The 22467-nt window shown below is 41.8% G+C and overlaps 1 protein-coding gene across 6 annotated transcripts in view; it reads left to right on the forward strand.

The window, feature by feature from the left end:
* LOC116570487 (ras and EF-hand domain-containing protein) overlaps positions 1 to 22467 on the forward strand; it is a 73804-nt gene that overhangs the window by 22955 nt on the left and 28382 nt on the right. For 3 of the 6 annotated variants that reach the window (XM_032307672.1, XM_032307674.1, XM_032307671.1), the window contains exons 2-8: positions 6097 to 6243; positions 7516 to 7606; positions 12625 to 12720; positions 15594 to 15671; positions 17942 to 18057; positions 20321 to 20389; positions 22005 to 22089. In XM_032307672.1, the coding sequence (XP_032163563.1) occupies positions 6097 to 6243; positions 7516 to 7606; positions 12625 to 12720; positions 15594 to 15671; positions 17942 to 18057; positions 20321 to 20389; positions 22005 to 22089 (682 nt within the window). Of the gene's footprint in view, positions 1 to 6096; positions 6244 to 7515; positions 7607 to 12624; positions 12725 to 15593; positions 15672 to 17941; positions 18058 to 20320; positions 20390 to 22004; positions 22090 to 22467 lie in introns of all 6 variants that reach the window. The other 3 variants (XM_032307673.1, XM_032307676.1, XM_032307675.1) reach the window with 3 other exon arrangements.

Consider the following 22467-nt stretch of genomic DNA (forward strand, 5'->3'; position numbering starts at 1 on the left):
GTTTATAAAGATGGGAGTAGTTAAGATGCAAACTTGATCAGGTCATTGCTTCCATGTAACACTCCCAGTGGCCTCCCACCCTCTCAATAACTGTCTCCTCCCATGTCTTTGCTGTGCCTTCTGGCTCCTGCTGACTTCTCACCCCACGTCCACGTCTGATGCTGTTGCTGCCTCCCCTGCTCCTGGCTGTCCAGCCCCACCAGCTTCTTCTGGTTACAGGAGCAGCTGTCTTACCCCTGCCACCCGCCCCCTGTCCTGGCACTTCAGCGTGTGGTTATTGGTGCCTCGGATTGGCCACCACGCCCTCACCCCTTTCCCACTGGCTGCCTAATTGACATCTACTCATCCCTCAGTCTATCCCCCAAGTGCTGGTCATGTTCCCCTGTCTATACTGCCAGAATATCTTATACTTAATCTTCATGGTGGGTCTAATGGGGGAAAGGAACCCAGTCTGTATCTTAGCATTTTACTTCCAGGATCTAGCACCTGTGCCTTAGTTGGCATGGATGTTTTAATTTCCTGCATTCAGATGGTGGGGTCATAATGTCAGTTTTCTTATGCCAGATGCTGGTGTAGGATGATGCAGATATTGGGACTTTATACTGTTAGCTTTTGTTCATAGAAAACTGTCTTGAGTTTTAGATCTAATTGACTTATGTTTGAATGACTATCCTAGCTCCCTGTTTTAATGTTTAATGCAGCGAGACTCGGGATCTAAGAGACAGTTTTCCTAACGATCTTACTGGGTCACCATGCTCCTTAGCATCTTCTGTGCTTGACTATTGCCCAGAGGTGTCTGTAGAGCTGAGGTGTCCAGGCATTCTCAGTACACTACTCCGGTGTATACACGTTGATGTAGATATATCTGTATATGGTAAGTGTCAATCCTGTGAAAATATATCACCCTTTAATAATTTGGATACATCCTAAGTGGACCTGTTTTTCTTCTAAGTTCATGTAATAGCCTTTTCAGCCTCAGTGGGAAGATTTGTGACTTAAAATGCTTATTTCCCCTGGACCATTGTAAAATTCTAAGTTATGAATTTTTCCTCAGTAATTATCCAACCCCACTGTCTTACTGTCTTTTTTTTTTTTTAACAAATCATCTTGTAATTTATCAATTGAGATGCATAGGCTCAGGTTTTTTTAATTTAAAATTTTTTTATTTAAATGCAGTTAATTAACATATAATGTATTATTGTTTCAGAGGTACAGGCCTGTGATTCATCAGTCTTATATAATACCCAGTGCTCATTACATCACATGTCCTCCTTAATGTCCAGCACCCTGTTACCCCAGCCCTCCAGCAATCCTCAGTTTGTTTTCTATGATTAAGAGTCTCTTATAGTTTTTCTCCCTCTCTGGTTTTGTCTTTTATTTTTTCTTCTCTTCCCCATGACCCTGTTTTGTTTCTTTTTTTTTTTTTTTTAAAGATTTAATTTATTTATTTGACAGACAGAGATCACAAGTAGGCAGAGAGGCAGGCAGAGAGAGAGGAAGAGCAGGCCCAATGCGGGGCTCGATCCCAGGACCCCGGGATCATGACCTGAGCCGAACGCAGAGGCTTTAACCCACTGAGCCACCCAGGTGCCCTGACCCTGGTTTGTTTCTTAAATTCCACATAAGAGTGAGATCATATGATAATTGTCTTTCTCTGATTGACTTATTTCGCTTAACACAATACCCTCTAGTTCCATCCATGTTGTTTCAAATGGATAGATTTCTTTCTTTCTTTTCTTTTCTTTTTTTTTTTTTTTTTTTTTGATGGCTGTGTAATATTATAGGCCCAGGTTTTAAACATCTAAATCTAATTGGTAACTCAGGGTGTGTTTTTCTCTGATCTGTATTTCTCTGATGTCTTTCTCTGCCTTTCATTCATTCTCTTCCTTCAGACATAAATTAGATTGTTTTTAGTATTAGAGACTTTCTTGGCACAGAAGGGTAGAGAATGTGTGTTGTCTTGATTGACTAAAATCTGTGGCTTGACCCTTAATTTTTACCTAGTGTTGTTCAAATGTACCTGTAAGCCTCTCTGGGTGGTATTTGTGACCAAATGTAACTGCATGAAATGAGGTCTCAGACTCAATGAATCAAAAGTGTTTTGGGCCTTGTCACCACAAGGCACTATTCTCAGTCCTGACATGTGCCACCTGGGGTCAGGCCAGAAGGAAACAGAGCTGTGTCTGCAGCATTGTGCATTCTCTACTTGCTTAACCTTTGACATGGGGAGCAGGGACACCGGGGGAGGCCATGCCTCCGGCACTCTTAGGAGCAGAACAAAGATTGTCTTGGCACCAAGTCTGTTGAGTGGAAGGACCGCATGTGTTTAGCTGCTTGGGCGAGGCATAGCATTTAAAGTTCACAGAGAGGGACCAGGTATCCTCTTTTGCTGCATTAAGGTGTTTTTAAAAAATTTTTGTTTTGTTTTCTTCATCAGATGTCAGAATAGCCAAGTGTGTTCTGTTGGCTGTCTCTTGGCATAATCCACATGGTTCTCTAGTTTCACAGAAACAGACCAAATGAAATACACAGATATATGGGGGCTGAGGAGGGTGGGAGGAAACCTTATTGTTTACAATAGTGCTTTCCAAACAAATAGCTGTAGATAAACCAAATTTTATAAGATTACCTCATTTTAATCCTCATCATGCTGTCATCCTTTAAAGGAGACCCTTTGTAATGTGGACAGTCCTTGCAGCAATAATGCATAGCCTCCTCCAAAGCAATTTTTAAAAAATCTTGTTATGTTAAGTTTTCTTTAGTGGAGACCTGCCCTTGGGGCCCCTTAAGACCGGTTCAGCATTTAGTTTCGGCACAAAGAGCTAGTTCTTCTGTGGGAAGCTGGACTCTGGAGCCAGATGGGCTGAGTTGGAATCCTGACTCTGCTACCAGGATAGTACTTAGCTGTCTCTGCCTCAGTTTCCTCTTTGGTAAACAGGATGCTGGTGATAACTTCTTTGTAGGGTTGCCATGAAGATTTAGTGACTAGTGGTATAAATTCTGGATCACTGCCTGGACTACATATGTAAGGTGCCTAATAAGTGTCCGCCTCAGTATAGGATGCTTCTGAGTAGTCCTTTGTTCCCTGAGAGAGAGCGGGTGGTGGTGCTAAAGATTTACCCTGGTCATAGAAGCTTTTACGTAGTTAAGAAGCTATCAAGGAAAAAGATGAGGAAGTAATTTAATCTGGAAGAGGATAATTAAAAAAAAAACCCCAAAAACAAAATAGGAAACTATTATGCCAACCTTTTAAGTTCAAACTGACTGTAACAAAGAAGTTCTAAGTCCTAGTGGCTTTACAAAATACAAACATTTCCTTCTAGCATGTCATTCAGATTGAGGTGATCAGACAGCCATGCTGAGCAGTTAAGCTCAGGGTGGTGATTCAGGAAGCCAAGCACATTCTCTCCCATGGCTTTGCCATATTGGAATTCTTCACTTCAGCTGTGGGGCTGAGGAAGAGAGATGCAGGAAGGTAGAGAAGGAGCGGGAAGGGGGATGGAGGGAGAGATGCTGAGAGAGAGAGAAAGAGGGAGAATATGAATGAAGAGAAGCTCAGAATCTAATGAAGGATTTTAGGGAACAAGTGTGGAAGTGGCCAACTCACCATTTCTGTTTCTGTTCCATTTACCAGAACTAGTCACATGACCCTCGTCTACCTGCCTGAGGTTCTGGGAATTATGCCCTGTAATAGGAAGCAGGATAGATGAGTATTCATGTAGTCTATAGAACAATGATTAACCACATCACATATTTTCTGCTAACCATATTACATATTTCTGCTAAAATATCTGGCAGATATTTTTCATAATACCATTTCTGAAACTCTATAATATCAAGACCAGCAAAAGTTTTATAAATTATTGTATTTCTTTCTTATTTTTGAAATTTGCAGAAAGTCCTGAAATCTGGTGACCTGTACTTGTGAACATTTTGTTGTGCTGTTAGTCGAGAAGCAAGGACTCTAGGTGACAGTATCTTAATAGCCACCTCTGACAGGCAGGTTCCTATTAAGGAGAGAGTTTTTATGTTTTGTATCTTGCTGGTGATCAGTAACTGACAAAAGGCAAGAAGTTAATGATCCTGTTATGCATTGAAATTGCATGGGACAGTCCAAGAGTATTTTTGTTTTGTTTTGCTTACTGCTCCAGTAAATACAGCTCACTATTGCAACTAGTGTTTGTATTCAGCTCTGATGAGAAGGATGATGGTCGCTTCTTGCATCTTATATCAAATGAAGTGACTTAATCCTGCAGCTTTATTAATAATATTTCACTTGAGCAGTTCTTTTATATCATAATTGGCCTCTGCACAGATGGAGAAGTTTATTTATAAGCATAAACCTGGGGAAGTTTATAGCTCACGGACACACCTTGAGGCCATGCTTAACCAAGCCTCTAGGTTAATATATAACTCACATTTTTCAGGGTTTCGTAGTTCTGCAAATTAATTTTGGAACCCATTTCTTCTGCCACGGCTCAGATGCTTTAACACAATTGGGAAGCAAAACAACGTTCTGGCGAATCATGTGGTCTTTAGCTTCAGACGGGGGTGGAATCCCAGCTCTGCCACTACGTCACTCTGAGACCTTGGGCCTTTTGTTGTTTGCTGTGGTTGCCTAGAAATGTCTAGTAACAAATACCAGACTGGTGGTTTAAACAGCTGAAATTAATTTTCATATGGTTCTGGAGGCTAGAAGTCTCAGATCAAGGTGCCTGTGGGATTTGTTCTTGATGAGGCCTGTCTCCTTGGCTTTTTGATGGCCACCTTCCTGTGTCTTCACAGAGTCTTCTCTCTGTACCCTTAGGGTATCAGCCACTGAACTTGAATCAGGAGCACTGCTAGCCCCACTGACTCACTCCTTTGTCCTCCAGCAGCTGAGCTGCCCAGTTTTTCTTTTGAAACGACTCTGGAATATGTGTCTTTTAATAAAAGTTTATAATGACAGCTAGGATTGTCACATATAAATACATGTGAATTTATATGAAGTAATTTTTAACTGACTATAAAATAACAGATACATTCACTCTTATGATCATAAAGGCTGAATTATGTCTCATCAGAGATTAGTGGAACATGTTATTCATCTGTTTAATGGTTACCTTTTTATCCTGTACCTCTTATTACCTTTCTTTTTTCAAGTTCTATTTCTATTTCTACTTATTGATTATTCATTCATTCATTCATTCATTCATTCATTCAAGTGGGGTCCAAGCCCAGTGTGGGGCTTGAACTTATGATCTTGAGATCAAGAGTCACACGCTGTACCAGCTGAGCCAATCAGATGCCCCTATTTATCTTTCTGTTAAAAAAAAATACCTGCAAGGGGCGCCTGGATGCCTCAGTCGTTAAGCGTCTGCCTTTGGCTCAGGTGGTGATTCCAGGGTCCTGGGAACAGGCACTGTATCGGGCTCTCTGCTCAGCAGGAAGCCTGCTTCTCCCCCTCCCACCCCCCCGCTCCTTTCCCCCCTCTCGCTGTGTCTCTGTCTGTCAAATACATAAACAAAATCTTCAAAAAAAAAAAAAATAGCTGCAGTAATAACAAAAAAATGTCCCTTCCTGTCAATCCCTCTCTATGCATTTCTCTTCCCTCACCAGTCTACATCTTTTAACACTAAATCATGACCGAGGAACCTAAATATGTACAGTTTTTATTAGTCATACCTGAATACATCTAGAAAATAATAAACTTGCTGTTCCATTTTTAAAGTACGGAGAGGGCGCCTGGGTGGCTCAGTGGGTTAAAACCTCTGCCTCCAGCTCAGGTCATGATCTCAGGGTCCTGGGATCAAGCCCTGCATCGGGCTCTTTGCTCAGCGGGGAGCCTGCTTCCACCTCTCTCTGCCTGCCTCTCTGCCTGGTTGTGATTTCTCTCTCTCTTATCAGATAAATAAATAAATTCTTTAAAAAAAAAAAGAGTAGTACAGAGGTTAGTGCCATAGCATCACTGTCTGCCTGCTCTTCTTTCCTTTCTGGTCCTTCTGTTATTGTTGCTTTGTTTGGTTCTTATGTGTCTCATTCCTGAAAGTATTCTGAAAATTTGCCTTTTTATTTTTTATTTTGTTTAATTTAGCTTTTTTTTTTTTTTTTTGGCAGAAAAGAGCAAGTTAGTACCTTGTATCTAAACATCAACCTTGTGGAGCCAAGACTTATTCAGTCATACGAGCATGTTATAAGGAACTTTATCCGTGAGATCAAACTGCAGAGCACAGAAATGGAAAACCTGGCCATTGCAGTGAAGAGGTATTGAAGTCCTTCCTGTGTTTATTCCTCCCCCTCCTCCTCCTCCTCCTCCTCCTCCTCTTCTTCTTCTTCTTTGTTAAAGATTTTTTTACTTGTTTGACAGAGAGAGCCAGTGAGAGAGGGAACACAAGGATGAGTGGGAGAAGGAGAAGCAGGTTTCTCACTGAGCAGGGAGCCTGACATGGGGCTCGACCCCAGGACCTTGGGATCCTGACCTGAGCTGAAGACAGACGCTTAACTGACTGAGTCACCCAGGCACCCCTCTTCCTTTGCTTCTTCTTTTTTTTAAATATTTTATTTATTTATTTGACAAATAGAGATCACAAGTAGGCAGAGAGGCAGGCAGAGAGAGGAAGGGAAGCAGGCTCTCTACCAAGCAGAGAGCCTGATGTGGGGCTCAATCAGGACCCTGGGATCATGACCTGAGCTGAAAGCAGAGGCTTTAACCCACTGAACCACTCAGGCACCCCATGTTAGTTTCTGTTGTCTACTTTTTATCAATGTCATGTCATTGACCCTCTAAATCCCGTGGCACCTCTTGTCATCTAGTTGAATAGGCAAGACTCATGAATGAGAAACTTAGATAATCAGACATATATCAGAGAGAGAGAATGTAGAGTATGACAGATGTCTCCATACTAGCCAGTTGCTCAGGAAAACTATGCCACAACTCTCCTCAATGACATGTTCCCATTTCTAACTTTTTGGCAAATCAGTGTGCTCTTCATCTGTAGAGAGGTGATTTGGGGTTTAGTAAAGGAAACAGAATTTTTCTACAATGTAAAGACTATTTTTATTCTGGAACTTTAGGAAGCTGATTAGAAATAATTGTTGAGATTCCTTTTATCCCCTTCTAACTGTAGCATATAACATTGTGTGTTTTCTATAAAGCGTTGCAGAATTCTATCCAAAGATCCGTTTACTGTGCGGTTCTTTTTTTTTGGTCCAAGATTGTCACTCAGTCGTGGGAGCAGAAAGGATCTTCAGAATTTATCGAGAGCTTCCCAGTGATTTGATATCTTTAGCTGTTCTTCGCCACAATCTAGGTTAACACTATTTTGTCTAATTTATACCATTTACTAAATATCTAGTTTTAATGTTATTTTACACGCAAATGGTCAAAGTGCCAATCCTGTTTTATGATGTGGAAGAACAGGGAATATTCCTTAAAATAGTGTTTCTCCTCATCTGTAACATAGGGGTTGAAATAGACGAGGTTGAAGTTGTCTCTGCATGTTACAGTGAAAAGGTGTGCACCCTCTTGAATTTCAGAGCCCAGGACAAGGCAGCCATGCAGCTGAGTGAGTTGGAGGAGGAAATGGATCAGAGGATTCAGGCAGCAGAACACAAGACGCGTAAAGATGTGAGTCTGTGGGATTGACTCTTTCTTCCCACGATTCCTGATGGATCGCTTTTTACAGACCAGGCACCGGGCAGGGTTTTCCATGAGGGCTAGTTTTGGTAATGGTTTTGGGGAGAGAGCGAGGGGGGAGAGAGATAATAAATAATCAAATAAAGTAGATAATTTCAGTAGCTACGAGTAAAGAGCAAGTGTGGTCAGCAACGATGGGGAGAAGCGGTCGGCGGGTCAGGGGCCTCTCTGTGGAGGTGCTGTGAGAGTGGAGGCCAGAGGAAGAAGGCAGTGCCCCCCTGGGGTCGAGAAGGGTGTTTCAGCTCTTATGCCACAGTCTCCCCGACCATGCCCACTGCCAACTTTAAATCTAGATTGCAGGGAAATTAAAATTCTGTCTGTGAACTTCAGTGTTTTATAATAAAATGTACTTTTATTCAGCAATGACTGAACTCTACAGTTGAAACTTCCTTACCTTTAACAATTTCCATAGAAGCAATGTTTGTCTTTTTTCCATATAAACTACAGCTGGGTGATGAATGTTTACTGGAAATAGAAAATAGACTTACCTGTAAGGCTAATGTTGGGCTGAACATTCTCTATTCATTTGCCCTGTTACCTCCAAGAGGCAGCAGGATGGAGTGCAAAGGGCCTGAGTATTGGCATCTGATTGTCATTAATGTGCTTCCAGGCTCTGCCTTTGCCCAGGCAGGTGGCCCTGGGGAAATAACCGGACCTCTGACCTTGGTGGTGCCATTTTTAGAATGGGGTAATGCACCAGCCTGCTTCACGGAGGCCCAGCCTGATGGTGGACGTGAGTGCCTAGCACCGGGCCTGAGGCATGCTGACTGCATCCTGGCTGTGGCCGGCCTACTTTTTCCCGTGGCTCTTCGTACTTTGTGTCCTTCCAGATCCTTTGCCTTGGTCTGCTGTACCCCTATATGACTTCAGGTCTCTTCGTTGTCTTATCTCTTATTGGCAAGTTGAGTAACTGTTGGGATGTCATGTTCAACAGAGCCAGTGGCTCACAGTCCGTGGGCCTGCTTTAGGGCAGTGGAGATCCCATTCTTCTGATAGCACTCCATTTGTTGTAGTCTAGAAACAGGAGAATCATGTATTTTTTTCTGCCTTTTTTCCCTCTCCGTGCATTTTATCTGTGTGCTCATTCCTTCATTGAACACTTACAAGTGCACGAGTTCTCCTGCCATCAGTCTCACTGCTTCTTAACCAGCAGACTTGTGGTTGGTGTTGGAGCTTACCAGGGCCCCCACATCCTGTAACTTCTTGTTTGGCTCAGCTCGGCTCCCTGTGGTTCTGCACCGCACAGCTCTGGTCCGGCGTGATCATCACTCTTCCTTCTCTCCATCCGCTTTCTTTGCCCCTCCTTTCCATTTTCCCAAACTCAGCCAAGCTTAGAGAAAGTCTCCCCGTCTCCTTGATGTTCCCTCGCAGTCCTTGGTCATATCCACCTCTTCCTGACCTTGACTCCTTTTGCCCCTACAGTGTTAGTCCATTGCTCCAGGTAAGTATTTTAGGCTGTAATGGCTTTCTTGAAATAGAATTGACACACAAGGAGCTGCATATTTACAGTACAGAACGCGATAACACTGGGTGTGCCCATAGTTCAGGAATCCACCACCAACAGTCAAGATAATGGGTGTATCCGTCCACCATCTAAGTTTCCTCAGGCCCCTTTGTCATGCTTCCCTTCCTCCCTCCTCTGCCCTCCTTGCCAGGCAACCACTGTGTATCCTCTTCCATGAAATGTCTGTTAAAATCTTTTGTTCACTTTGAAAATTAGGTGGTTTTCTTATTATGCAGGGTTTATTATTTTTTTTAATACAGTTTTCTTTTAGACTGATTTATTTATTAGAGAGAGAAAGCACAAGCAAGAGGGGCAGAGACAGAGAGAATCTCAAGCCGACTCTGCACAGAGCCCAACCCCAGGACTTGAGATCTGATCTGACCCAAAACCAAGAGTCAGACACATAGCTGACTGCACCATCCAAGCATCCCTGTTACCGAGTTTTGAGAGCTCTTTATATATTCTGATTTAAAAATTTTCTCCCACATGGTGACTTGTCGTTTCATTCTCCTAACAGTGTATTTTGAAGAGTAGAAATTTTTCATTTTGATGAAGTCCGATTTGTCAATTTTTCTTTAATGGATCATGCTTTTGGCGTCTAAGAAATCTTTGCCTAACACTAGGTCACAAAGATTATTCTGCTGTTTTCTTCTGTAGGTTTTGTTTGTTTTAGATTTTACATTTAGGATCCATTTTCAAGATATGGGTCAAAGTTCATATTTTTTTGCAGGTGGATATCCAGTTGTTCCAGCACCATTTCTTGGAGACTGTTTGTTCTCCATTGAATTGCCTTTGTACTTTGTCCAACGTTGGTTTACTGCTTTTGTGTGGCTTTATTTCTGGGCTCTCTGGTGGGTTCCATTGATTGCTTTATGCCAGTATTACATTGTTTTGGTGACTATTGCTTTATAATAAGTCTTGAAATCAAGTAATATTAGTTTTTCAACTTTGTTCTTTTTCAAAGTTGTCTTGGCTATTTTATATCCCTTAATTTCCACAGCATCAGCTTATCAGTTTCTTAAAAACAAAAAAAAAACAAAACCCAAACCTTCTGGGGGTTGATTTGATTTCATTGCATTTATAGATCAATATGGGGAGAATTGGCATCTTAACAATAATGAGTAATTTGATCCATAAACTGGATGTATTCTCCCCTTATTTAGGTCTTCTTTAAATTTTCTTAGCAATGTTTGGTACTATAGAACATACAGATCTTATAAGTCTTTCCTCAGATTCATTCCTAAGTATTTGATATTTTAATGCTACTCTAAACAATGTTGTTAAAAATTTCAATTTCTGGTTTCCCATTGTGAATATCTAGAAATACACTTGATTTTTACATATAGATCTTAAACCCTATCATATTTGTTTACATTGCTCACACTCAGTAGCCTTTTGGGTTGATTCCATCATATTTTCTAGGTAAATGGTATATAATCTATGAATAAAGACAGCTTTATGTCTCTCTTTCTGACGTGAATGATCACTTCATTTTTCTGTCCTTATTGCACTGGTTAGAACAAGGAAAGTGAGAGCAGACATCCTTATCTACATTCTCTCTCTTACAAGAAGTATGATGTTAGTGGCATATTGTTCATGGATGCCTTTTATTGAATTTTGAGCATGTTCCTGGTTGGCTAAGAGTTGTTGTTCTAATTAGGAATGGAATGTTGGATTTAATCAAATGCTTTTTCTATAGCTATTGAAATGATCATGGCTTTTCTCTTTTTTTGACCATCAATGTGGTAATTACATTGATTTTCAAGTATTAAAACACACTTGCAGTCTGGGGATAAACCCCACTTAGTTATGATGTATTTTCATTTTTGTGTCTTTGTTATTTCATTTTGTTAAATTTTGTTTATTATTTTTGCATCCATATTCATGAAAGATATTGGTTTGTGGGTTTCTCTTAATGTGTTTGATTTTTGTCTCAGGCCAGTGCTGGTCTCACAGAATGAGTTGGGAAGGTTTCCTTCCCTTTCAGTTTCCTGGAAGTTTGTGATGAGTTGGTCTAAAGCACCACCATTTCTACCTAAGTTACTGTAACGACCCCCCATCCAATCTCTTGGTGTCTGCCCGTGACAGGTTGGGAATGGAAAGAGCTACATAGTGGTGATGTAGCTCTGAACCAAATATTTTTACACCGTAAATGTTGTTATGTTTAGTGTGATGGTGCTGGTTTTAGTGAGAAGACTTGCCGAGATGCCAGAAAGCCTGTCCAAGGTAGATGCTCATTGGAAGGCTTCATGTCTTCATCTGCCTGTGAGGTGGAAACACTTGCTTCCTCACCTGTAAAGCTGAATAAACTCAAGAGACTCACTTAAAACAAGGTTACCATGGGTGAAAATGTTGTTCTTCTCCAGACATTTCCTCCTAAGCATAGAAGATTTAATTTACATGGATTATTTAATTTATATAGATTATTTTACTTGGATAATTTAATATACTCCTCACATTAATCCAGTAAGGAAATGGAGGCTTCAAGTAAGTTGTCTCAGCTAGACAGCCAGTAAGTGGGAGGTAAGACTGTGTAACCCGAGCAGGTGTTCAGACGTGGGGTCATGTCTCCCTTGCAGAGAGGCCTTACCTTACCTTCCAACTCACTTCCTGTCACATCTCATTGTTAGCTTCCTCTTCTATTGCTTCCTGAGATCATCTTTGCTTCCTGTCTTCTCCCACCAGGATGCCTGGTGGTCTTCATTGGTCTTCATTGCTCCTGCTCTGTCCCTCGGTGCTCCGGACTGTTGGCATATAGGAGGCTATCAGTGCATATCTGAACACTCAATTTCACTGGTTATTAACATAAAAATTTATTTGAGTTCTAAACATAGTTTAGAACATTGTACCATGCTTTGTGAAGAGGAAAGGGAAATTTGAAGATGTCTGGGCTCCTGGGAGCTGCAGCCCTTGACCTCCTGGTGTGCCTCTTGGCATTCTCTGATCCAGGCAGGATACATCTGAGAAGAGCCAGCCCATGCAGAAGCACTTAGCGTAGAAATTTGCAGGTGATGTGATTTGAATTCAAGTAAGATGTAAGCTCTTGGAAGAAGGATACACTCACTGGACCTTCCTGGGCCCTGATGACATGATGGGGTACAGGCAAGCACTTGGGCCCTTGGCTCTTGCTGTATCTTTTAATTAACAACAGCAGTAATTAATTAAACTAGTTAATAGATGCTCTCTGGCCTCTGTCACAACATGAGTGATAGTCTTAGGGGCGTCTCTCCAGGTGATATGTGCACTTCGACTTTCACTTCCATAGGTTTCAGTTCCAGAAGAGCTGTACCTCGAGAGTCATTTGGTTTACTTCCGCCATCCCTTCTTGCCCTTCCTGTGTGGGAGACTTGGGATCAGCCTTAGTTTGACACAATACATTTCTTGCTCAATTGGGATTTGAAAAACCTATTTAAATCAGTAAAATCTTTTTTCCTTTTTTTTAAAGGAAAAACGTAAGGCTGAGGAAGCCCTCAGTGACCTCAGACGTCAGTATGAAACAGAAGTAGGAGATCTACAGGTGACAATAAAGAAACTTAAAAAGGTAGGTTTGTGGCAGTGAAGCTTCTAGGAATAGCCTCAGTATATCTAAGTGTTTAAGTTTTTAGCGACTGAAAACATTGGGAATCATATTAAAGCAGCAGTTTGAATCAGATTTCAGAGTCAAACTGGGCTTCCTGAAAGATGGTTTTTTAAAGGTCCCTGATTTTCTGTTTCAAGGGCAGCCTTTCTTCTGCACAGGTCTAATAAATATTTCTGACCCCTTGGACAGTTGTCCATCAAACTTCAGTTTTCCTTCCTCGGGTACCCTCAGGACCCACATGTTCAGTGGACTCTGCTCATGACAGGAGGGATCCTGTCTTTACTGGTCACATATTCTCATATCTTTGCCCCCAGCTAACTGCAATGGCCAGTATTTGGTGAATATTTATTAAATAAAGTAAATATTCTTGTTCTGTGCAGAAAGTTCCACATGTAGGGCACCCCCGATCAGCAGGAGGTAGGAGAGAACTTGCTGAAATGTGAGCAAAGGTGTGATTGGGTTTGGCCTTTGCTGTGTTTGGTCTCTAATGAGTAAGGTATTCTTCACCCTGTGATGTGCTGGTAGCTACTTAACAACAGGCTCTAGAGAGGGGAGGGGGTCAGGCACAAATCTGTAATATTTGCTGATTTCCATGGTGTTAACGCTCCCATCAAGCTTACAATTTTAAGCTGCCAAGTTGACATCACTGAGAGCAGAGTTTGGGAAGAGGTACGTCCCATTGGCTCTCCGCTGCCGGCCCAGGCTGTCTGCAGCTTGGTACCGGATCCACCGCTTGGGTGTGGGTTGTCTCTGTAGCGAGTGGAAATACCTTAGCTAAAGTGAAAACGGATACTTTCAGAATCATTCCTAAAAGTGGGACTGTGGCACTTTGCTTCTCTGGTTGTTCATGTGATCGCATTTAATGCTCTTTCCAGTGTTTATAGTCAATGAGATTAAGTGACGATTAGCTGTGTTTTATAGTCTATTGCAGTTCAAACCTCTGGGATTATTAAAAATTCTCCCCAGTGGCCTTCTTGGGAAATTATGATCAATGTAAACCTTTTCTCTAGTTGACAGAGGCCATTAGACAGACATAAGATGCTTGAATTGCACAATTTGAACAGACCAATGTCTTGTTGATGCCAGAGTCACAGATCTCCTCACCCTGGTCCTTAGTTATTTTCCTGTCTTCTGACATCTTTAGGCTAAAGGCAAGTTATGCAGAAAAGACACACAATTTCTTGCCACGATGAGGCATATGATGAGGACCACATAGGCCCTGAACAGTAAGAGTCAGAAGTGATGGGACCAGAGTCCTCATTGCGGCTCTGCCAATTTCTGCCAGTTACACCTGGGACGATTGACTTCGTTATCTTATCATTTCGTTTCTCATTTGTAAAATGGGATTAATAATTGACTGTCCCGCCTCACCATAATAGCTGAGACGTTACTGACTTTATAGTTTAATAAGCTCTTTTTCACAATTTTTAAATTTAATTCTCAAGCTTTCTCTGAGAAGAGGTGACTATGCTGCTTTCACCGCTGAGGACACGGAGTGCTCGAGTCACACAGCCAGTAAGCCATGGAGTGGTCTTGCTGCACAGTTTGCGCTTTCTCACTTGTACTAGACTTCCCGCCTGCTGGGGAGGCTTTTTTATAAGAGAGCAAATGGGGATTTACGTGAGGGAATGTTAAAGGCTTAAACTATGGAAAAGATTACAAATTGATTATGACTGCCGTTACCCTAAGCCATGGATTCTGAGGAACCTAGTTTTTTTTTTTTTCCTTAAGATTTTTATTTACTCATTTGACAGAGATCACAAGTAGGCAGAGAGGCAGGCAGAGAGAGAGGAAGGGAAGCAGTCTCCCCACTGAGCAGAGAGCCCGATGCGGGGCTCCATCCCAGGCAGAGGCTTTAACACACTGAGCCACCCAGGTGCCCCAAGAACCTAGTTTTTCCCTCCCATTTTTCTTCTCTGAAATTGGCATGCATCTGAAAAAATCAAGGTCTCTTCTCAGAGCTGGCCAGGGGAAAGAGTCGTCTCGTGTGAAAACTTTTAATAGAAGCATCTGGTAAGATGAAGAAAGTCCAGCATCAGATTACTTAAGCTTTGACTTAGTGTGATGAAATTTAGCATTCATTTTGGTCACTGCATAACTACTCAGTTAATGGAAACCCACGGATCCCCACTGTTTCCAGGGACTGTCGGCTCTTTGTAGGAGAGACATTTTAGTTGTCCATGTTAGAGATGCTCCTGAGCTGGTTTAATCTGGTGATACTGACAAGTCACCCAGAAAGCAAGCTCAGGTATATATCCATAGAGTCTGGGTGCATATGTCACTAGCTTCCTATCACACTTAAATGTTACTGATTTCAGTTATTCTAATAAACAATTACTGGCATCACTGTGAAAAAAAGAAGTGAATCTGACGCTAACACTGCTGTTAAAAGTCTTGGACTCTGGTAGGAGAGGTAAGGCATTCATAAATAATTATAATACAGGGTAGAAAGTGTTGAGTACAGATAAATTTCTAGGAGAATATAAAGGTCCAGACTCATATGCAACGTAACTGAAAAGGTGAAGTTAGGTCGCTTAGTAGTTGAATGGCTTCCCAAAAGGACTGTTCAGTTGTTTCAAAGGAAATTCATTAAGCCAAAAGAAAAACAAACAAACAAACAAACAAAAAAACCCTTTTTAAATGCTTAAATTATTGAAACCAAGCTTTCAAATCCTCATGGATTATATGTAGCTTAATGATTTACAAAGTTGTATCATGTTGAAAATTGAAGACTTTTAGAATTCCTATAGCTATATATTCAAGGATACTAATAAACTTAACTGAATCTATCCAAAGTGAGTTTGTACATGAACAGCTTTCATTTGTTCTTTCAGCTAGAAGAACAATCAAAACACCTAAGTCAAAAAGAAGATGTGGCTGCCTTAAAAAAGCAGATTTATGATTTATCAATGGTAAGAATCACCTTTCATTCCCAGAAATACATTTCCTCTTCAACGACTAGACATGATTGGGCTGTTTATCAGTGTTCCGGGGATCGAGAGAAATTAATACTGCAGTGAAAGAAAGCCTTTGATGTACCTTTGAACAAACATGTTATTCAGGCTATTATCCTCAATGATTCCCCACCTGTGGTGAATGCTTTTATTTATTTCTTATTCACAGCAATGGTGGCATGGCCCTTGCACTTCACATAGTTAACTCTGCATTCCTGCAACTTCAGCTCTGCTCTGTGGGGTGAGGGGATAATTGCCCTTTTCTTCCTCCAGAGTTCCTCCTTCTGTCCCTCTCCCACCTTCCTGACCCTGCCTTTGGTCTTTCTGTGGCCAAATTGACAGCCTTTGTATCTGTTTTATCATCATCATTAAGTTGTCTTTATTTTGTTTTTAGGTGGACTCTCGAAAAGCTAAAAGCCACTAGAGAACATTTCCTTTGTTAGGACTCTAAATATTCTCATTGCTGAGCCCAGAAGTGAGCCAGCTTGCTGCCAGTGCATTTCTTTCTCTCCATTCATTATCCCCATACCACTCAGAAGAGAAGGCTCCTAGCTTCATGGTCAAGTTGGAATGTGCCATCGGTTCCAAATTTTGCCTCATCTTAGTTAGCTCTGTATTTGGATCATGACTTTCTTGTAGAGTTGCTAATTTTTCTTGCATTTCCTGGTTGAGTTTTTGGTTTCTTGTAAAAAGAAACTCTGGCATCTTCAGGATTTCATTTACTGATGCCTTCCAACTTCTTATTTATTCTTCCTGATGCATGGAATTTGTTTTTTCTCCTGGAAAATGTTAATTTTGGAGTCTCCAAAATTTCACTTCTTATTGGACTGATTGTTTTTTATACTCACTACCCATACACCGTCCTGGAATTTCTGAACATTTTAGGTAGCTGGTGTAGGATTCCTGTGCAGCTAGGTAAATACATCTGTTTACCTGGGGACCTCCCCTGAGAGGGTGTCTTCCTAGGAGCTGTGTGTGTGGAGCTGGCTGTTGGAATGGGGGACCGCTTATGACTGGAATTAGTGGGATATGGTAAGAGGACTTAGGACACTGTATAGGGGTCATTCAGTTCTTTTTCTTTTTAAAGATTTTATTTATTTGTTTGAAAGAGAGAGAGAACAAGTGGGGGCAGAAGGAGAGGCAGAGAATCTGAAACAGACTCCAGCTGAGCACTGAACGTGAGGCAGGACTCTATCTCATGACCCTGAAATCAGGACTTGAGCCCAAACCAAGAGTTGGATGCTTAACTGACTGTGCCGGCTGGGCACCCACTTCAATTCTTTTTAAAAGACAAGCCCTGTCTTACTGCCTTGGGAATGGAGTCTGACTATCTGCTATTCTTTATTAGTATAAGAGAGGATGGCCTGGGGGCTGCAGGCTGCATGCCTTAATACACAAATTTAATCTCTGTTTTTAAGCTCCATTTCCACCTGTTGGGGGGTGGGTGCTGCCTAGCTAATTCCCTCTTCCTTTGCTCTGCAGCACAACCTTCCCCACGCCTCTTCCAGACCTACTGTGCTCCTGCTCTCTTCTCTTCTGTCAGCACATTTCCATCCAGTTTCCATCTTCCAGGAATGTATTTAATTCACTTGAGTGTTGGGGGGCCCCTCTTACATTCTTGTAACCTGTATTGGTTTATTTCATGCTATTTGGTATTTCATGGGAATGGGGTCTTCAAAGGGAAAGAAGAGTGTTCAGTCCATCATTTTGTACTGGAAGCCTCCAGTGTTTGTTTTTTTTTTCTTTTTTAAGAAAAGCATAGACTTTTTTTAAACCACACTATTTTTAAGTACAAAAATCACAAATGTTAGGTGATAAGATTTATTGTAAAAATTAGCCAATCTACCCGGTGATAAATACTGTTAATTCCTCAGCGTATTTGTCAGTAGATTCATAGCTCTCATGGAGTAAAACAGATGTTTATGTGTTTGATCTGAGTAAATTTGCCAGTAACATGTTAAAGTGCATCACGGTCATGTCTTTACTGGAGTTTTTTGGCACCAAATGTCAAACATTAAAAAAAAGAACAATTTCAAAGATTTAGCTTTTTGAGACTTTACTTCTTTATGATATTTTCAAATCACCTTGAATTGGTAACTAGTTCTTCGAACACCCAAGATTTGAAGGACTGTGGAGGTGTGGGGGTGGGGTGTGAGGTCCCATTACCCTTAACTCTCCCGGGTGGAAGATGCCCGAAATCTAATGCTTGTGCTATTCCTTTCCTTCAGGAAAATCAGAAAGTTAAGAAAGATCTTTTAGAAGCACAGACAAACATAGCCTTCCTCCAGAGTGAATTAGATGCTTTGAAAAGTGATTATGCCGATCAGACTCTGAATTCAGAAAGGTATGAAACTTGGCATTTTATTCTTTAGTTTGAGTGGGTTGTTTGTGTAGATTGCCATCCATGTGAATGAAGTCAGCTACATAATCATAAAAGGTTATTTATTGACCTTGCTGGTATGTTCTTTGCTTTCCAAAGATTTCACTTTCAGTGTCCTATTGCCTGGTGATTTTTGCATTTAAAAATTTTTTTAACAAAAATATTAATTAGTGTAATTATTGACTGCTTTGGAGAGTGCAGGGCTTAATAGATGTTTGAATTATTGGGAACAGAAGAGTATACCTAAAATGTCGGCAGTCAGTGCTAATTGAAGTGCACACACACAGAGGTACATACACATATGTGTGTGTATGTATGTATGCATATACATACATATATGTGTGTATATATATATATATGCAATTTCCTATGTATCCGTATATATCCATATACCCATATATGTCCATATATATATATATGGATACTTATGTGGGTATTTGCATTCACAGATTTGCATACAAATGCCTATATGGAAATATATACATCCAAAATTCATACATGTGTGTGCTTGTGTCTATATAAACTTGTACACTTGGGGAAAATGTCATGCTTTTTGTTTTATTTGCTTGCAAACTTTAATCACAATTAAGGTCCTGTAATGGTCAGCAGTGAAACATTTAAGTACTTATTGTATACAGGTTCCTGACTTATAGAAGGAGTAATGAGTGTGGAATATATGAGAAAAAGAAAAGCAAAGATGTGGTCTCTGCTGTAAGAGAAGTTCAGGTTCTTTGAGAAAGCCACGAAGCTGAAGGGTTTTGGAGCTTCGTAGGAGCTGAGCAGTGTCAGAAACAATCCCAGCAGTGTTGCTGATTGGTTCCATTGAAATGTGATGGTAGATAAAGTGTCCTTTTTATTCAGAAGAGGTGAAGAGATTTAATAGAGAGGAGACACTTGAGGTTAGCTTGGGAGGAGCTGGCCTGTGCTGATCGGGGTGGGGAGGTCAGGGGCAATGTCAGTGAGGTTACGCAGGCGGCCCTGCCATCTGGCAGGCACTGTGCATAGGACCTTCCTAGCATTAACTCTTGCAATCCACAGAATGTCCTATGAGATACAGACTTTTAGTCTCTCCATTTCAGAGACTCTTAAGAGTCTCAGAGTTGCTCTAAGTGAGCAGTAAGCAAGGCAGAGGCACGAACAGAGGGACAGATAAGACTGGCTTGGGGAACAGTGCTCAGACATCTGGATAGGAAAAGGTATTTCAAATGGAAGAGTGAAAGTTAAACAAAATCTAAAAATTTAAAAGCCAGTTTAAGGCTATGATGCAAGGGCCCAGCATTTTTGGCTAAGGAGCTTGAATTCCTATCGTCAATTGGGAACCTTTTATTTTATTTTATTTTTTTAAAGATCCTATTTATTTATTTATTTGATAGAGAGAGACAGTGAGAGAGAGAACACAAGCAGGGGGAGTGGAAGAGGGAGAAGCAGGCTTCCCCAGCAGAGCCGGGAGCCCGAGGTGGGGCTCGATTCCAGGATCCTGGGATCATGACCTGAGCCTAAGGCAGACGCTTAATGACTGAGCCACCCAGGCACCCCAGGAACCTTCTCGCTTTATGACCAAGAGAGTGAGTGGACAGGTTATTGTGGATGACAGTTCAGGGCCTGAGAGTCTTTGAAAGCTAGTGATGGGGTTTGTCTGCTTAGACATGAGGCGGGGGCCAAATGGGGGCTGGTGGTGAGTGACTGAAGTTCTTAGGGGACATTACCAAGAGGAGGCCAGAGCTTTGTGATAAAGCAACAGGAATCACTGAGCATGGTTTTATGAAAGATGGAGAGAACCTGGTCCTATGGACTTCTCTTTGGTTTACGGTGAGGAGGGGAGAGCCAGGCAGGGAAAGGAGAAGGAATCACAAGGAGGGAGAAAAACAGCTGGGCTGGGAATGTGCTAAAGCAGGGAAAGAGCAGGGGAGGGCCAAAGTAGAGAGAGCAGGCTGGGTTGAAGGGGCTGGTAATGAGTGCCTGGGGAGAGGGGGGTTAGCAGAAGGTGAAGGGTCGGGGTCCTTTGAGGAATGGAGCTGGCTTTGGGAGGGAGAACAAGACCTCGCACAGGAAGCAGAGGGGGGATATGCAGGCGTGTGGGGCTGCTGACCACATGGAGGGACTGAACGATAGAAAACCATGGCCAAGGACACAGATCTTTGAGAAAGGTGAAGGGGGTTCTGGAGGATAGGTATATGGCAGGACTGCATACCTAATTCTGGTTCAAACATAAAATATGGTTTTACAGGGATCTGGAAATAATCCGAGAGTACACAGAAGATCGAAATAGTCTTGAGAGGCAAATTGAAATACTCCAGTAAGTTCTCATATAAAACGCTCATTACATTTACATTTTCCTAATGTTTTGTGAATGAGACATGTGCCCCATGTCACACGAGTGGTCATATTCTCAAGACTGGGTTTGCAGGTCCAGGTGGGTTTCTTCTCGCTGTGGTGCATTCAGCACTTGGCCTTCCCCTGCTTTTAATCCTAAATAAACTATTCAAATCCAGGGACTAGAGTATAATTCTAAGTCCTCGCCAGTCAGTTGAGATGTTGTTACACCTCCATAAAGACTCAGGGCTCAGACCTCAGCAGCTGTCTCTGCAGCTAAGCACACCGGGTGGGTGTCAGGAATATCCTGTTCGCTCACGTCAGAGCACCGGACACCCACAATCATTCTTGCCCAATATATTGTTCTTGGTGAGGTGGCTATTTTTCTTAGTTGGTTTTGTTTTTTTTTAACCCTACTGGAAATATTACACCTGCTTATTAACTTTACACCCAAGTTACCGTAATTCCAGCCTCTGAGGGCTTCCCCACAAGAACCCCCTCCTCTACCCCAGCGCTCTCTTCTACCCATGTAAGTTCTGGTTTGTCTCCCCACATGAGGGAGGATCAGACTTGGCAAGTTTGTTTTCCCCATTTTGAATGATTGTGAGGTCTCACCTGTGGCAGATACAGAGTTGACATGTTACAGTGATCCTGCTCATTCATTTATTCATTCGTCCAGCAGACTTTATTCAACACCTTTTCCAGGTCAGGTATGCCAGGAACTGAGCATAGAATGGCAAGTGAAAAGAAAAGAAAAAAGTCTCTCTGTCTCTTTATGGGACTCATCTGGGGGAAGAAGATGGAAAATGATGGCTTATTATAGAAATAAACATTAAAATGCCAAAGAAGTGGGATGGGGGAAAGGGGTATGCCTACTGGGGGCATATAGTGCAGAGCTTCCTCCTAACCAGGAAGGTCCAGGAAGTGTTCTGGAGGGTGCAGCAACCAAGCTGAGATCTGAAGATGGATCAGCCTTCAGTAGAGACAGATTGACCACTCTCATGCAGAGGCTCTGTTATTGTCCTCAGTTTTTAGAAGAGGTTGCCGCCGCTCTGACAGTTCAGATGACTCCCATCAATGATGTGGAAGGTACATTCCTGCATGGGATTTGAACCCAGAGTCAACATCAGAACATTTCATCGGTACCTGACAGTGCCCGGTGGGCAGCATCAGGCCACGGGGAAGACATGGGAGTAGCCGAGAGAAAGAAGTGTGACATAACACATTACATCTACGCCTGGCTGGGACACATGCACAGGGACAGAGAGCGGCACATGGGGCCGCCTGGGTCCAGGCATTTAGAAAACAGAGAACTTCAAGAAACCTATTTATACTGTGAAGCTACCTGAGGGAACAGCGGGTTCCAAAAACATAGCTAATTCCTGAAATGCCTTGAGACCTTTAAAAGAGAGGTAATCCATTAACTAAGTTGTAGTTCTAGTAGAGAATTATGATCTCAGTTTATGAAGTTTGAAGAGGAGTGGTAGAAATTTGCAAGAGGTGGTAAGTAACTCAGTATTCTGAACTTCTCAGCCTGTGAAGAAGGTGGCTTTTACCCCAACTTCCCTTATCTGTTTGTTTGTTTATTTGCTGTGTAGAACAGCTAACCGGAAGTTACATGACAGTAATGACGGCCTTAGGAGTGCCCTTGAAAACAGTTACAGCAAGTTCAACAGATCTTTGGTATGTAGTAGAATTTTATAATACATTCTATCCTTTCTTATAGTAGTGTTTTGATGAAGATCACGTGTTTTCTTAAAGGGGGAACTTACAAAAATGTGAAACTATTCCATTTAAATAGAGGAGGTAACATTTTCCCAAATTAAAGAATATGCTACCCTTCTGTGAGGTAAATGCCTAGATGTTCACCAACTGTCTGTTAGCTGTTCAAGGAAACCAGAGAAAAATGTGTAAGGTGTGACCTGGGTCCTAGAAGAGTTTATAGTGTAGTAGGGAGTTCAGATGTGCACAGATAGCAATGATAGAAGAAAAAATGGGAAATCTTATCGAAGTGGGAAGAAAATACTTCCCATTTCAGAGGAGGGAGAAGGTGCTTCTGGC

Source organism: Mustela erminea, chromosome 12 (genome assembly GCF_009829155.1).
Source record: "Mustela erminea isolate mMusErm1 chromosome 12, mMusErm1.Pri, whole genome shotgun sequence".
In the NCBI taxonomy this organism is placed as follows: Eukaryota; Metazoa; Chordata; class Mammalia; order Carnivora; family Mustelidae; genus Mustela; species Mustela erminea.